Source organism: Micromys minutus (assembly GCF_963924665.1).
Source record: "Micromys minutus genome assembly, chromosome: 1".
Lineage (NCBI taxonomy): Eukaryota > Metazoa > Chordata > Mammalia > Rodentia > Muridae > Micromys > Micromys minutus.
This window is the reverse complement of record NC_137969.1, coordinates 178,070,602-178,087,622: the sequence shown is the minus strand read 5'-3', so window position 1 is coordinate 178,087,622 and position 17,021 is coordinate 178,070,602. Positions and strand designations below refer to the sequence as shown.

Genomic DNA, 17,021 nt, shown 5'->3' with positions numbered 1-17,021 from the left:
GGGGGTGGGGCAGGATCTGCCAGTACCTCACGTAATAACACTGTCCTGGAACTCTGCAGGCCAGACCGGCCTTGAACTTTCTGTCCACCTGCTGGCCTCCCAAATGCTGGGATTCAAGGCATGTGCCACCATGCCTGGCTAAAGATGTCTTTTGTTTTTAAATGCTCTTGCAGTATAGAAGAAGCTGCATTATAATTACAGGACTGAGATAGACCCAGCATCCATCGTGAAGAGTGAACCTTCTGTGCTAATCAAACACTGAACCACCGGGCTGCATCCCACCATCTTGTTCTTTTAAATAAATGTTGTTAGTTGTATTAGAAACACCTTTTAGGTTTACTGTGGCATTGCTAATGAGTTATTTTCCTAAAGTATTTGGGAAAAATTTAGCACCTTGGTTCTATTAGTTTTAGAGGCTGTATGTTTTCAGGAAGTATAAAAATATTAAAGCCAATTTTGAGAAAAGATTAGATTCCTTAAAAGAAAAGATGGTTATGATTATTAGTAAGATGTCCTTTCATGATTCTAATTCCTTTTTGTACCTGAGATGGGAATAATTAGAGGAAATTTAGTAATTTCTTTTTGAAATATAAATGTTTAAAGAGGCTTGAAAATAACTTTGATGATGATGATGATGATGATGATGATTGGTTTTTCAAGACAAGGTTTCTCTGTATAGCCCTGTTGTCCTGGAACACAATCTGTTGACCAGTCCGGCTTTGAACACACGGAGATCTGCCAGCCTTTCTGCTTGTGAAGTGAGAAAAGCGTAGAAGGGTACAGATAGGAAAATAAGGATAATCATAGTCTTCCTATAGACCAGTAACTGCTATGTAAACATTGGTATCCGCCTTGATAGCCACCTTTCATGCACACTTTTTAAAATATATAATATGTTCCTGCCTTGCAAACAACTATAAACATTTAGTAAGATGTAGTGAACATTTGCCTATATTATAAGATATTTTTGTTAAACAAAACTCTTAATTGAAAATGAAACTTCCTTTTATTTCCTTATTTTTTAAGACAGTGTCTCACATCGTTCAGACTAGCCTTAGATGCACGGTGTAGCCTTGAATTCCCAATTCTCCGGCTTCTCCCTCCTCAGAGCTGAGCTCACAGGCACATGCCATCACACCCAGTAGATATGGTGCTTAGGATTGATTCCAGGGCCTCTTGTGTACTACACAAGCACTCTTCCAACTGAGCTGCACCCTTAGGCCCCTAAAGTTTAATTTAAAAACATTAATAGCATACATGAATATATATCTTAATTATTTTTTGTTTCTATTAGGGACTCTTTTTAAACTCTCAGTCTTTAGATGAAAGGACTTGAAGAGTACTTACTGAATTGAACTTGAGAATGTTAAAGGCTCTTTTTTAATTTTAAAAAAGATTTATTTTGTGTATGTGAGTACACTGTAGCTGTCTTCAGACACACCAGAAGAGGGCACCAGATCTCATTACAGATGGTTGTGAGCCACCATGTGGTTGCTGGGAAGAGCAGTCAGTGCTCTTAACCACTGAGCCATCTCTCCAGCCCTCAAGGCTTTTGTTTTTTGAGATAGGATCTTAATATCATCCAGACTTGCCTCCAATTCAGCTAAGGATGACTTCAAGCCTCCTGCTTCTACTGGGGTGCGGAGATTACAGGCTTGTACTGCCATCACAAGTTTATGTGGTTTTGCTAAGCAACTTCTCTCCTCAGCTTACATCATAGCTGCTTTTCAAAGCCCATAACATTTTTTGAAGTTTTCTTCTCCCATTCCATTCTCCCACTATCACCAGCAGTACTGAGGAATTTCAGTCTAAATATGTTTTTGTAATATTGTTTTTCATTTAAACACATAAACAAAAACAAAAGAGCCAAACAACTTTGCTAATTTATATGACATAAATGTTTAGTAGTTTATTTCTAGATTGTAATTTAATTATTATATCATTCTATTTAATTTAAAAATTCATTTGAACTTGTTTTTAATTTACATTCTAACAGATTGATTCAGATTTTGATCAGAGGAAAATGGCAGTTATAAAAAAAGAATTTCTAAAGGAGAAATTAGGATACATGTCATTATATATTATTGTTTTTTCTTTTATTTGCTTTTTTAAAGATTTATTTATTTTTTGTATATAAATATACTGTAGCTGTCTTCATGCACACCAGAAAAGGGCATTAGATCCCATTATAGATAGTTGTGAGCCACCATGTGATTGCTGGGATTTGAACAAAGGGCCTCTGGAAAAAACAGTCAGTGCTCTAACCACTGAGAAATCTCTCCAGTCCTGCTTTTCTGAAGACATTTAAAACATTAGACTTGATGGAAATATGTCATGACCTACAAAACTGTTCACCAAGTCTTATTCTCTTAGAACAGTTTCCATGAGATAATATACTTTAAACCCATAGGAAATATGTATTTTTTTAAAAAGGCTCTTGGGTTTCATTTTTAAAAATGAAAATGGGAGTTAGGCATAATGGTAGTGGGGGCCTAATAACCAGAGTACTTGGCAAGGCTGAAAGCAGGGGAAAAAAGAATAGTTAGTTTATTTAGACAACTTTAGCCCTGCTGTTTTAAATGATAAATAAGTCAGATTCTTGAGTTCCATATCTTTACACTGTGTTCTGTAATTTGAGTCTTCGCATACTGACATTAATAATGAGATACAGGCATTGTGTTGTCACACGTTGGTAAGCAGCCAGTCTTACTAGACTTCTTATGATTGCACCAGAGTCTTGATTAGGAGACTCTCCACCAGTGCTGGTGTTGGACATTTGAGACCCACTGAACTCCTTTTATGATATCCCTGCTGGATATAAGTTCTAGTTTCCCATCCTAGGACACTATGGTCAACTGACACTTGTTCCAGAAATGTTTGTGTGAATTAAAATAATCCCTGTGGCCTCTCTCATTCTCTTGTATGTGTGTGTTAGTCAGCATTCATCCCAGAAACAGAAGTGTTCAAGAATACTGTTCTGAGTAATACATGAAATTATTTAGTGGTGCTAAATAACATAAAATGGGGCTAGACGTTGGAAGGACAGAATTATATCATGATGTGACTATATTAGAATATTGACTAGTGTTTCTATTTTATTTATTTTAATATATATAAGAAGATTCTAGACCAAAATAAGTGCCAAGAGATAATAATAGTCCCTGAACAATGGAAGCCGTTTGACAAATTTAGGAAATTGTCAGTTGGTATTTAAACCAAAGGATCTTACTTGACGAGGAAGAGATGCCCTCCCCACTCCCTCTCCCCCTGCCCCTCAACCCTCACCACCCCCACTCCCTCTCCCCGTGCCCCTCAACCCTCACCACTTGCAGCAGGCAGGAGAGCTGGCCTTACCCCTTGATGAATTATGATGGTTAATAACAAATATGTAAGTGGAATTTACAAAGTTGATATTTAGAAGTCAAAGGTTGTGGCTCAGAGATAGACCAGTTGTCTAGCATACTCAAGGACCTGGGTTTACTCTCCAACGCCACTAAAGACCACAGCAGTTCTTTTCCAAAGGTACTTTTATCAATTGCTCTTCAGGCTTGTTTGGCTGTCCCTATTCTTTGAAAAGGCACCCATCTTTTCTTAACTTCTATATGCTCTTTATTTTCTTATATCTTCACATCAGCACCATTGGGGTTCAGGGGATAACTTTTCCATTGTGGAATGGAGTGGAGCTCATACGGTTTGTCTTCTTTTGAAATGCACAGGCTATTCGTTATATTCATGGTTCAGTTATGTAGAATATTTGAGCCTATCCTACACTAGAGTCATGCCATTACAAAAGTTTCCTGTTGATAAACTTTTTTTCTGTAAAGATGTTAAATGTGTGGTCCTCTTACTTATGCCCCAATCTACATAAGCTAACTGTAAAGAAGTAGTTGATATTTTATAGGCCAGATTTTACATGTAGAGCAAGTGATTGGAAGAAAATATACTAAATAGATGGCAGTGATTTGGTTACAAACTAAAAAGCCGAAGTTTTAAACGTGGGAAAAATAACTGTTAAATATTGATCCGCTAAAGGCATACAAGTTTTAGCATAAGGTTTTGTTTTTCTCTTAGAGATATATTTTGAAACAGACTTTGAAAGGGTTGACTTTTTATCTTTAGTAATAAATAGCGTGCGAGGAGGAAGTCCTTCTTGGTCTGAAGCCCTAGCGCTCACTAGTGTATTCCCGAGGCTCTCCTTCTAATAGTGAACTTGACAGCTCACTTAAAGCTGCCGCTGGTTCTCGATGATGCAGTCACTAAAAAGAGGAGAGCTGCATATATGCAAACAAATCATCTTTAGAAACATAAAAAGCCTATACAGAAGAGTAAGTGAGTCAGTTTTATGCCTATATTTTAAATACCTCTCCTATTAAGGAACAACAAGATGTTTTGTGTAACTACTAGTTTAGTTTTATAATGGATCATGGCAGTTAAATAAAATACTTGAAATATCAAACATGCGTATGAGATGTTACAGTGCCTCATAGAGGAAACAAAACAGCTTGTAGAAGTTTTTAGAATTGATAATTATATATTTGGGGTGACTCAAAAGCTATTGAATAAGGAGGTTTAGAGCAGAATTTACAGAGAAATGTAAGACTAGCTGATTCTTACTTTTTTTTTTTTTTTGGTTGTGAGACCAGCCTTTAATGGCTGAGCCATCTCCCTAGCTTTGGATATCAGATCCTTAAAGTGCCACTGATAACCTTGGCTAGGAGTGGACCATCCTAAATTAAGTGGGAAGTGTATCTCTGTCATTTTGCCAAAGCAGGATTACATAGTTCTGTACCTTGGTTAAATTTGTATAGTAAAGTTCTGGCATAAATATAGTTGATTTGGGAACTGAATAATTCACTTAACTACCATTTAATGAAAGTTATTTAAATGATTAATGACTAGCTAGATGATACATTTATATTGCTTCTTGTAGATGGAATGTGGATGATTGACTGGAATATAGCACATGTGTGTGCGTGCACACACAGTTTGTTTAGACAAGATCTCACTATGTAGTTGCTTTAGTGTTCTGTTTCTGTGAGAAGACACCAAGTCCAGGTCTGCTTGTAAAAGAAATCATTTGTTTGGGGACTTGCTTACAGTGTCAGCGGGTTAATCTATCATCGTCATGGTGGAGAGCCTGGTGGCACTCAGGCAGACATGGCGCTGGAGAAGGAGCTGAGAGCTACATCCTGGTCCCCAGTCTGCAGGTAGAGAGGGACACTGAGCTTGGCCTGGGCCTTTGAAACCTTTTTTAAAGGCCCAGAAAGGCCACACCTCCTAATCCTTCCAAAGAATGGAAATAGAGAAGCCTATGGAGAACATTCTCACGTAAACCATCACAGTGACCCAGGTGACTTCAGACTCAAGTTCTTCCTGCCTCAGCAGCCTCTGTGCTAAAATTATAGACATGCACCCCTGTAGGGTTAGTGGGGTCCTGCGTCTGCTCCGCCACAGGGCACAGCTACTGAGGGATGTGGGCTTACCTCACTCCTAAGTAGCTGGGCCATAGGGATGCTTCAGGGCACCGCTCCAAGTGCAGTCTGAGGTGAGAGGCAGCTGGAGCTGGCTTGGGGGTCCCCTGACCTGTCACGAGGTCAGGGTCATTAGGTTCTCAGGCTCTTGGACACTCGGATGTCTCTGGATGCCGTGGAAGAGCTAAGAATGGACTAGGGGCTGAGAACTGGATCTAGCCCGGCCCGAGGGGGGGATAGGGAAGCTCTGGCTGGTCCTGCGGGCAAAGTCTTTGGCTTGATGGCTTGATGCTTGGGTTTCCCTTGGCAGTGGCCATGGCAGGGAGCACAGAGAAGCCTTCTACGGGAGATTAGGTCGCGTTTTAGGCAAAGGACTAATGCACAGCTCCTCACGGCGGATCCTGATGAAAAGAGGCAGTCATGGTTTTAAGACATTTATTGTCATGGTGGAAGGTGGATGAGTAAAACTGTACCTCACTACTCAGGGTGGACCTGAGATTAAATACCTTTTGCAGGGAGGAGTGTCTGGGAAGGAAGGTTCATTGGCTAAGCCTCTAGGCCTTTAGGTATCATTATAACGGAGATCTGTCTGGAGTCTGTGTGATCTGTGGTCAAGTCCTCTACTTGTGGAGGGGCTCAGGGTGTTGCTTTTACATAATGAATGGCCACTAATCTATGGAGGGCTGCGGCTAGTGACGGGTCTGGTTTCCCCAAAGTCAGTGCCTACCATCCCTTCGGGGTCTCTGGAGTGTCTAGCACAACCAGGAACCAGGCTGCCTTTCATGGTTCGACACACCCACATACAAGATTAGAGATGGGGGCTTGTGTCTACTTCCCCTCTCAGCCGTGGGACCCCTTCTGGCTTAGACCTGCGCCTGCTGCCAGTCTCTGTGAGTGTGTGTCAGCACTGTATCTGGAAGGCTGTTTTCTTGGCATCTTCCGTCCTCACTGGCTCTTACAGTCTTTCTCTCTTTCACAAAGCTCCCTGGGCCCTGAGGAGGGGATTTGACTTAGTAGTCCAGGGACTCTGACTCTCTGCACCTTGTCCAGTTGTATTTGTTTCCACCTACGTCAGTGGGACGCTTCTCTAATGGTGGTGACTGAGAAACAGAGGGATCTGTTAGTATAGCGCAGTGTCCTTAGGGATCAATTTATGGCTGTGTTCCTTTAACAGAAGTAGTATTTGGTTTTTCTCTAGGTCTATAGTCTGTCTCGACTTGGCTTCTTGACCATCCGATAAGGAATCTTAATCAAGAGAAGATCAGCCGTGTAGGTGTTTTTCTGATTGAGGGTTGCTGTGGAAGGGCCCAGTGAGCAAACCATGAGGAGCCAAACCAGTAAGCACACTCCTCCGCGGCCTCTACATCCTTCCTGACTCCAGCTTTATGCTTGGAGCTCCTGCCCTGAAAACCTAGATGATGTCATACAGGCAGTAATGAATGAACACTTTCTTTCCCGAGTTGATTTGATCATGGTGTCTTAATACAGCAATAAAACCGCTACCTAAAGCAGACAGTTCCTGACGGCTGAGAAGTTATGTACCAGACCGTCCCTATGATTGCAGGGAGCCTGTGGTGTTACCTCACTGTTTCCCTTCCTTAGCCAGAGCAAGTGCATTTCATACTGGTGTTCCCAGTCTATCACCTCCTTGCGTCTGAGATTTCACTGTAGGTACATCTTACAGATTTGGTGTATATTTTGTCCTTTTTTTTTTTTGCCCCGGCAACCATTTAATTTGGTAAGACACTTGCCTTCACTGATAATTATAAAAGAGAATTTTTTTTTTCTCAAATAGGAGGGCATTTCCATTCCACTAAGTTCAACAATCTTGAGTGAGACTTCTGTTGTCTAATGCACCTGTGCTTTTTATATGCACTTTAATTTAAGCTAATTATTATTTAAATATGTAAAAGATTATTTAATATGCAAAAATCTGAGTGCAGTGAGAACACCCACAAAATTAACTTTTGTGTATTGTATAGAAGACAATTATTTTTCAATATTAAAAGGTCTCTGATCCAGAGTCTTTGTGCCGAGGCCATATTTGCATGTCATTTTTACAATAAATATTTATAAAGGGCATATTGCGTATAATGAAGCATCAACAGGGAGCACCCAATGGACTTCTTTATTCTTTGACAACCAAGATGCCAGTATGGGCTATATTCTTGTCTACTGTCAGGTTATCTGTTGAATCTCAAACAAAACCAGCACAGTGAAGAGGGATCTTCCTTTTAAAAAAACAACAAAACTCAGAGTTGGCATAACCCTTTGTCTGCCACACTATAAATAGCGTGCACCAGAAGACTGAAGGCCAAGTTTGGCAGGATGCAAAGTTGACGCAGATCTTATTCTGCTGTCTGTTCTGCAATCTGTGGCAGTTGTCTGGCTGCACCAGTGTGCATCCTCTGTCTGAAGTGTGGGGATATGCTTAAATTCCTAGACCGTTCCCAACAACCAGGATACTATCCAAACACATATGTGCAGCATAGCAGTAAAATTTAAATATATCTTAAGACTGTCTCTCTCTACTGTGTAGTTGCCAAAGAGTAAAGGATACATTTTGATGATGAGTTTCAGATGGTCTAGAAGATACAGGGCAACTGTGTTTCTGGTAGAGTAGGAGGCAGCACAGGTTACACGGAGACTGTCTTTGACAGGCTGTCCAGACAGTCCGGCATTCATTTGTTTTACACAAATATTTACCAAGTTCCTTAATCTCTGTGCTTTTTTAGTGAATAAGATAAAAGCCCCCTTTTACTTATTCTTTGTGTCCCCATTTCTTGAACAAATAATCCAGAACAGCTTATCATTAATCTACTTAGCATGTGTCTGACAGTCTGTAACACTGGAATGCTACTGGAAGGTTCTAGAAACAGCGTCCCACTGAAACTAATAGAACAGAAAGTGGGGAAGAGCTTACAACGCATAGGCACAGGGGAAATTTTCCTGAACAGAACACCAATGGCCTATGCTCTAAGATCAAGAATCAACAAATGGGACTTCATGAAATTGCAAAGTTTCTGTAAGGCAAAGGATAGTGTCAAAAGGACAAAACAGTAACCAACAGATTGGGAAAAGATTTTTACCAATCCTACATCTGATAGACAGCTAGTATCCAATATATACAAAGAAGTCAAGACTTTAGATTCTAGAGAATCAAATAGTCCTATTTAAAAATGGGATACAGAGCTAAACAAAGAATTCTCAACTGAGGAATATTGAATGGCTGAGAAGTACCTAAAGAAATGTTCAACATCCCTAGTCATCAGGGAAATGCAAATCAAACCAACTCAGAGATTCCACTTCACACCAGTCAGAATAGCTAATATCAAAAACTCAGATGACAGCAGATGTTTGTGAGGATGTGGAAAAAGAGGAACACTCCTCCACTGTTGGTGGGGTTGTAAACTGGTACAACCACTCTGGAAATCAGTCTGGCAGTCCCTCAGAAAATTAGACATAGTACTACCTGAGGACCCAGCTATACCACTCCAATATCTAACAAGTACACATGTTCTACCATGTTCATAGCAGCCTTATTTATTATAGCCAGAAGCTGGAAAGAACCCAGATGTCCTTCAACAGAGAAATGGATACAGAAATTGTAGTACTTTTACACAATGGAGTACTACTCAGCTATTAAAAATAATGACTTCATGAGATTCCTAGGCAAATGGATGGAACTTGAACCTATCATCCTGAGTGAGGTAATCCAGTCACAAAAGAACACTCATGCTATGTACTCACTGATTAGTGGATACTACCCCCAAAAGCTCAGAATACCCAAGAAAAATTTATAGAACTTATGAAGCTCAAAGAGAAGAAAGGCCAGAAAGTGAATGCCTCAGTCCTTCTTAGAAGGAAGAACAAAACACCCATGGGAGGAAATAAAGGGACAAATAGAGGAGCAGGGATTGGAGAAAAGATCATCCAAAGACTGCCTCACCTGGGGAATCTATCCCATATGTAGCCACTAAACCCATGCACTATTGCTGATGCCAGGTAGTGCTTACTTGAGGCTCTGCCAGAGCCATACTGATACAGAGGAGGATGCTTACAGCTAAACATTTGACTGAATATGGGGACCCCAATGAAGGAGCTAGAGAAAGGACTGAAAGGGTCTGCAATCCCATGGGAAAACCAAAAATATTAACTCGCCAAACCCACCACAGCTCCCAGGGACTAAAACACCAACCAATGAGTTCACACGGAGAGACCCATGGCTGCAGGTGCATATGCAGCAGAGGATGGCCTTCTCTGGTATCAATGAGAGGAGAGGCCTTTAAGCCAGGGAAGGCTTGTTTTTCCAGTGTAGATGAGTGCCAAGGTGCTGAGGTAGAAGAGGGAGGTTGGGAGAGGGAGCACCTTTATGGAGGCAATGGGAGGGGGAATGGGATTGGTGGAAAGGGGATAACATAAGAGGCTCAAGGAAGATTGCTCATTAGTGTCTCATATGCACATCATGCAGGCAGTATGCCCTGTCCCTGCTAGGGAACAAGAATACCCAGTCATTCCCTGTAGGGCTGTGAGACAAACACATTATACCATGTTTAAAAGAACATAGTATGCTAAGTTATGACAGTGAGTCCTCCCACGCTCTTGGAGGAGCACAAAAGGTCCTTTCTGAAGTGAATGCACCTAAATTAGCTCTGTGTGGGTGAAAGGTTAATATCTGCTCCCCTCCCCAATTTGTCGGTGTGTCTGGGGGGAGTTTATTGTGGTAGAGATTAAACTCGGGGCTTCCTGGGTACCATGTAAGCCTTGTTTCACTGTCTCACATCCACAACCCTTGGCTCTTGATCTGACGTTTAACTTGTGGCTGGAGAGCAGGGGTGGCTTGGGAGAAAACAGATGAGTTCTAAGGAAGGGAAACTGCAGGATGGCCCTGCAGACTGTAAGGCCCACCGCACAGCCTTTCAGAGGTGCAAGTGTCATTTGGGTATAGGAGGAGAGTTCTAGTCAGTGAGACAACTGCAGCAGTGCCAAGATTCAGTCTGACAACACTGACCGGTGCTCCAGTGAAACTGATGATAAAGCTGTTCAGATTAGAGGGGTGGTAAGTGATTATCAGTGGGGACACAATTGATAAGTTGCTTGCAGAATAACAGATTTTTTTTTTTTTTTTTTTAGGTTGTTTTAGTTAGGGGATGGTGGCCAGCAATTTGGAAGCCAGGGGGTCAGAAAATGCTTTCTGTGAATTGAAATTTAAGATAGCACTAATGGGTCGGGAGACATAGATCACAAGTCATTGGGGAACTGAATAAGTTAGCTGCTTCATTTCCCTGTTGAAGAGGCTGGTCATTTGAGCTTGCTACCTTCACAGTGCGGATGCTCACAAACACCCTCCATTTGGATTAATTTTTCTCCTCTGTCGTCCTCTGTGAAGTCTAAGAATGTTGATAAAAGGCCCCTGCTCTCCCTTCTTTTTTGCATTGAACAAATGATATAGCGGTTCCCTCCCGATCTGGCCATCATTTATGGAGACGGGTAGTTGCAGAGCCTCACCTAGAAGAGGTGTTCATCCCCTGTGGAAAGTTGTAGTCCATTCAATTAAAGTGTGTAAGCTATATTAGCTAATGATACAATGTGTGTGTGTGTGTTTGCGCTCACATGCACTATCCAGCCAGATATTATTTGACAAATTTTAACTTCCTGTTTTCTGATCACCAAACAACTTCTTAATTATGGTTTGGCTGCAGCTGTGGTTTTCTGGCAGGGAGAGAGCTGACTGGTCATGCTGACTTCATATTTCATCCAGGAAGTTACTTAGTAAACTGGCATTCTGACTTTATGTATCATTGGAGGTCCTTAAATATGAGCCTGCTCTCAAGAAACGCTGTTTCTGCTGGGATTCTGGGAGCCAGGCTAAAGTCCAGGCACTGTGCTGGGGCATCTACCAAAGTCCTTAGGTATACAACAGTGGTTGACAGCAGGGGTCCTGGAGTCCAGATAGACAGTCCTAACTTCAAGTATGGATCCTGTCATTTACTATGTGTGACCCTGACCTTTTCATACCCTAGCTTCACCTGTGAAATGGTTACATTAACAGCTATTGTAGGATTGTGGGATTGAGTGAGAAAATACAGGTCAGGACTTTAGAGCCTCAGTACCATCAGTATCTAAAGCCAGATAAGTGCTGTGTTTGGGGTTGGGTTTGGTTTTTGGTCGTGTGGCAGGGTTACTGTATATGGTAGGCCTTTAAACAGCATCCCTGAACCAAATCTACTATATGGCCTCCCCTAGGTCCCTACACTTGGATGATTAAATTGTCCCCAGGTGTCTTCTGTGTAGGACACGGTGTGGCTACACAGAGCAGTGCCTGCAGGAAGATAACGGTGGTTGTCATGATATGAGGTAAAGGCACCGAGGAGGACAGATGTCATGGTGATGCTGTCCTGAGACCCACCATTGTGAGCCTGTCATTTTATCGTCATCACCGTTGTCTTTGTTACTAGTTTTGTGCTTTTAGTTCCTATATCTTAACCAAGATAAACCCCAAGTATGGACTCAAAATAAAAACAAAATAAAATAAACGTCAAAATAAAAACACCTACCTACCTTTGAAAAGGTGAAAGACAAGTATTATTAAATCTTTAGATTCGAGAATGAGAAAATGGTGTCTAAGCTTGTGAAGTGGGTATTCCTGTGACACTGGGGTTAAGTCACATTGGGGTGCTTTCTTCTTCAACACACAACAGTATATTAAGCATGAACAAGCAAAAAATTTTAATTATTTTAAGCAGTCTAACCATAAAATAATCTTTAAAAGCTGACTTTGTCCAGGTATGGTTGTGTATGCCTTCAATCCTAGCTCTTGGGAGGCAGAGGCAGGCAGATCTCTTATGTTTGAGGTCACCTGATCTACATAGTGGGTACTCGGACATCAAAGGGAGAGGGGGGAGAAAGGGAGGGGCAGACAGACAGACAGACAGATACTCTCTTCTAAAAGGAAATACTATATTCTCCATAGATGAGTACAAAGGAGATATATAGCCAAAGTATTTGTAAGTTGTTCTTATTTAATAGTTTTTAAACATTTAAATCCTCTTTTTTAAATTGGCACCCAGCTCTTTCATGTAGCCAGAGAGCCTTTTTATATTTTTTGTAGAACAATGGATGGGTACAGCCTCTTGTAGAAAAATACACAGTAAATTCACCTTAACGTTTATCATGCCTTTTAGATTCCCAAAATAACATTTGAAATAATGGAAGACGTCTACATATATTTATGGTGAAGAAGCTTATTGCAAAAATATTGTAATAAAAAGCTAGTTAAATGCTCAGTATTAGGAACAGAGTTAATTATAGTGAGGTAGCATAATTTGTGATCCTTAAGAACAATATTCAGTGTTTCTGGTGATGCACACATTCATAGTGTTGAGGGAAAAGGAGGCAGGTTTTCAGACTGTGTGTGCAGTGCAAACTCAACTCCAACAAAGACCAGGATGGAATATTGTCACTATTGTAACATCTGATAGAGAAAGTGAATCATGAATAATTCATGAGAGTTTCTCATAGCTATATGATTAAATTGATCATTTCATGGCAAACTTAGATGGTTTTTTTTTTTTGTTTTCTTAGGTAATTTTAAGGTTATAAATATTTTTTTGCCTTGGAAATAAAGATTAAAAGGGTTAAGTTTTGCATAGGAAGAAGCAAAAAGCAACGGCCAGTGTCTTCAAGTATGGCTTCATATTATGAACATTTCATACAAATTATGATGGATACACAACTTTAGGGGTAGATTTCTTGCCTTGTAATTAGTGGCTTTGAAAAACCAGCATGGTCTTTTTATGATGATTAATTTTAAATTTCTCTTTTGGTTGAGAGTTTATATATTGTTACACCATTTTCTCTTCCATTTTCTCCCTCCTAACAGTCCCATGTTCTCTTCTTTGCTCTCTTTCAAATTCATAGCCTCCTTTTCATTATTATTAACATAAGCATATGCGCATAAATACACACTCCCAAATGTGTATATACAACCTGCTCAGCCTGTTACTGTATGATGTGACCAGTAGGTATATGTTTTCCAGGCTCACCACTTGGTAGTGGGAAAACAGTTGGTGCTCTTCCCTGAGGAAGACGATTTCTCCCACACTCAGCATTCCTTGGGTGCCTGTAGTTCTTTGTGGAGTTGGGGCCTCCCAATCTTCCCCCATCTACCTTGTCTGTGGGTGTCATCCTTGTTCAGTTCATGTTTAGGCAGCCTTGTTGGAAAGGTTGTTGATGTAGCTTCTGACATTGCTACAACCATCTGACATGGTAGCACAATCCCACAGCAGACTCCTTGGTCCTCTGGCTTTCAGTCTTTCTGCCCCTTTTCCCACCGTGCTCCCTGAACCTTTGGTATGGAAAAGTGTTGTAGAAGTATCCAGCGTGACTAGGCTCCGCAGCTCTGCATTTTGATTGGTTGTGGTTTTCTGTACCGCTCTCTGTTGCAAAGAGAGATCTACTTAACAAGGGGTGAGGACTACACTTCTCTGTAGATATAAGGACACACATTTAGATGTAGTTAGATTATGCTGGTTAAGTAAAATGGTAGTTGTAGATTCTCCTTCCATATTGAATCTCCTCCAGTAGCCCATTGGCTAGGTTTCTAGTACCAGGCATGATTTCCCTCTTGTTGACAGGTCTTAAGCGCAGTTAGAGAGCTGCTGGTTACTGCCAAATTGTGCTTACTGCATCCCCAGGTCTACCGTGGCCTGCTGGTGGTGGTTATGGTTCATAGGTATCATATTTTGGCAGAACTGTTGGTTGCTTCCCTCTTTTGGAAGCCTGCATGGTGCCTTCTGGTACCATGGAAGCTAGTCCTCAGGGAGGAAGGAGGCTTTCGGGTCAGTACCAGCTCTGGGGCCTCTGGGGCCTGCGCCTGAAGCACACTGATGATTAACTTTTAAAGATAGTTATTGCATGTAATTGGTAAACAAATGTTTAAAATGTCCCCTTTTATATTTGCAGTCTGTGCAGAAGCTTATAATCCTGATGAAGAAGAAGATGATGCAGAGTCCAGGGTATGTAGTTCACTGAACTAGGTGACGGTGGGTGTTCTCACGTTCCAAAAGGCAGTAATAATGGGAGTATCAGCAGCACAGCCTTACAGCACAGACAACCAGTGTTTGACTCTTTTCTTCATCGTCTTTTAATCGCCTGCTTCGACTTCATATTCTGTAGACTTATTTTTGTAACTCCAGAGTCGCTTTTGGATGACATGAAGCAGGAACAGAAGCGCTCACTGAAGGTGCGGCTTCAGTCCTTTCAGCACAGGCATCCTGAGGAGGGAAAACGCTCTGAGCTGACTTCCTGTAGCCATAGTCATTTGTTAACAAGTGCTCCTCGTCTAGAAAGATCCTGGTGAAGGCCTTCTGCTCCTTTCAGTCACTAACAGAAGGCTCTTCTGAAAGAGGCAGGCCTCGCTGCAGCACACGGAAGCTGCCAACATGGCGCTCAGCACACTTAGTGCAGCCTGCTTCTTGGAGGCCCTGAGGACTCTGTAAGGGTTTGCCTTGTGTAGTTTGATGCAGCTCCTAGGTGGTATCCTTAACTTACTTCTCCCATTGGTAATCTAGTAAAAAGTAAACTAAAGAAAAGGTTATAGTGCTGGGACAGGAAGACAAGTGATGACCAGCCTCCCTCCCGCTCCCCCTCCCTCCTTTCCTTCCTTCTTTTCTTTATACATACTTTGGAAAAGTCTTCTTTGCACCTTCAGCCTTAAGAGGTGTTTTGAAAAGCCTGTATTTATAGCTCCGAGGAATACAGAAAAGAAGACAGCGGGTCCATACGTTAAGACCGTTGGGCTCATAAAGTGGATGCACGCTCTCGGTAGCAATCCGACTCTTCTTGCTAACCTGGAGCATGCTGTCACTACACTGCTTTGCTGTCACACACCTCATCCGTGTCTCTACCAGAAACAGTAACGGATGACAGTGGAGGGCGGCACACATTCCCTATGTTTGTGTTAACTATATATGGTAGAATTGAGTAGTCAACATAACTTGAGGTAGTTTAAACTAGTTTTAAAAATCTAAATATAGGGACATAGTTTGAAAGCAATGTTTAGTATCTCACTGGCTCAAAAACTGAGACCTTGAGAGTTTTGGCTACCATTGGGTCTGAGTTAGTTAAGTAAATGGTTCAGTGCATTCCCATTGTAGCTCATATTCACTTAGCAGCCAATCAAACAGAGCTAAACATAGAAAACACCAAGGTGAGCTTATTGGATACATGTATTACCAATTTCAGAAAGAGTTCAGAGGCTACATTGTAGACAGAGCCGCCTGCCTTTAGGACAGCAGTTTTCAACTTGGAGGACATGACCCCTTTGGGGGTTACATGTCAGATACCCTGCATATCAGATATCTACATTATAATACATAACTGTAACAAAATTATTGTTATGAAGTAGCAATGAAATAACTTTATAGTTGGGGTTACTACAACATGAGGAACTGTATTAAAGGGTCACTGCTTTAGGAACGTTAGATACCACTTCACTAGGGTTCTTTAGCAGCAAAGATGCAGACTTTGAGTGGTGTTAAGGCTGCTCACCCAACACTCTGTCCGATTCTGGTTTCCCCAGAACTCCTAGTAAGCCTCATGTTGATCAGTTGGGGCAGGGCCAAAAAAATCAAGGCTCAAGAGACCACTTGTATAAAGAAGGGCAGGCACTTTCTTTGGAAGACTGGTGTGCTGGCTAGTTCTATATCAATGTGACATAAAGCCAGAGTCGGTTTTGGAAATGAGAAAATGCCCTTACTAGATTGATCTGTGGGCAAACCTGTGGTACATTTTCTTGATTGGTGATTGATATGGGATGGTCCAGATCACTGTAAGCAGTGCCATCTCTGGGCTCGTGGTCCTGGGTTCTATAAGAAGGCAGCCTTAGCTAGCCACGGGCAGCAGGCCAGCAAACAGCACTCCTCCATGGCCTCTGCATCAGGTTCCTGCCCTGTTTGAGTTTCTTTCCTGAATTCTTCGGATGATGGACTACAAGATATAAGAGAAGAACAACCTTTTCCTCCCCACGTTGGTTTTGGTCAGAGTGTCTTACTGCAGCAATAGAAACTATTTCTGTCAGTGGTCGGTGGGGTGAGGACTTGCTTTAATCCCTTCCTTGCTGATACTGTAAGTTTCTATATGATGCATTAATTACATATTAATGACTATGATAAAGTGCTTTAGGATTTTGACTAGGTTGAGAATGCTTTCTTCTAGATACCATACTAAAGATTATATCTTGTCATTTGCCTTAAAACTATAAGGCAAACAGTACCATAGTTCCTAGGTATGATTATTACAGACGTCAAGATGAGTTAGCTCTCGAGAGATGGGCGCTGAAAAATATCTGTGAGGAAGATATATGCTATATTTTGATAGAGTAACATTTCATATTATCTGGAATTTTTTTATAATCATGAAATCTGTTAACTAATAAAATGAGTATTTATCTTCATATAAATTTAAAGAAAATCTAAGTATTTAAGACTTGTTTTGGAAAAAAACCTAATTTAGGTTTTAGTTGGAATGCCAATAATAAAAGAGAATTTA

The 17,021-nt window shown here is 41.2% G+C and overlaps 1 protein-coding gene and 1 pseudogene across 2 annotated transcripts in view; both read left to right on the top strand.

The window, feature by feature from the left end:
• LOC308419540 (actin, cytoplasmic 2-like) overlaps window positions 1–17,021 on the top strand; it is a 1,056,985-nt pseudogene that overhangs the window by 214,047 nt on the left and 825,917 nt on the right. The gene's annotated exons all lie outside the window — the stretch shown is intronic.
• Window positions 1–17,021, top strand: part of PRKAR2B (protein kinase cAMP-dependent type II regulatory subunit beta) — an 87,322-nt gene that overhangs the window by 42,106 nt on the left and 28,195 nt on the right. The window contains exon 3 of the mRNA XM_080915299.1: window positions 14,436–14,488. Coding sequence (XP_080771425.1) covers window positions 14,436–14,488 — 53 coding nt within the window. The remainder of the gene's footprint in view (window positions 1–14,435; window positions 14,489–17,021) is intronic.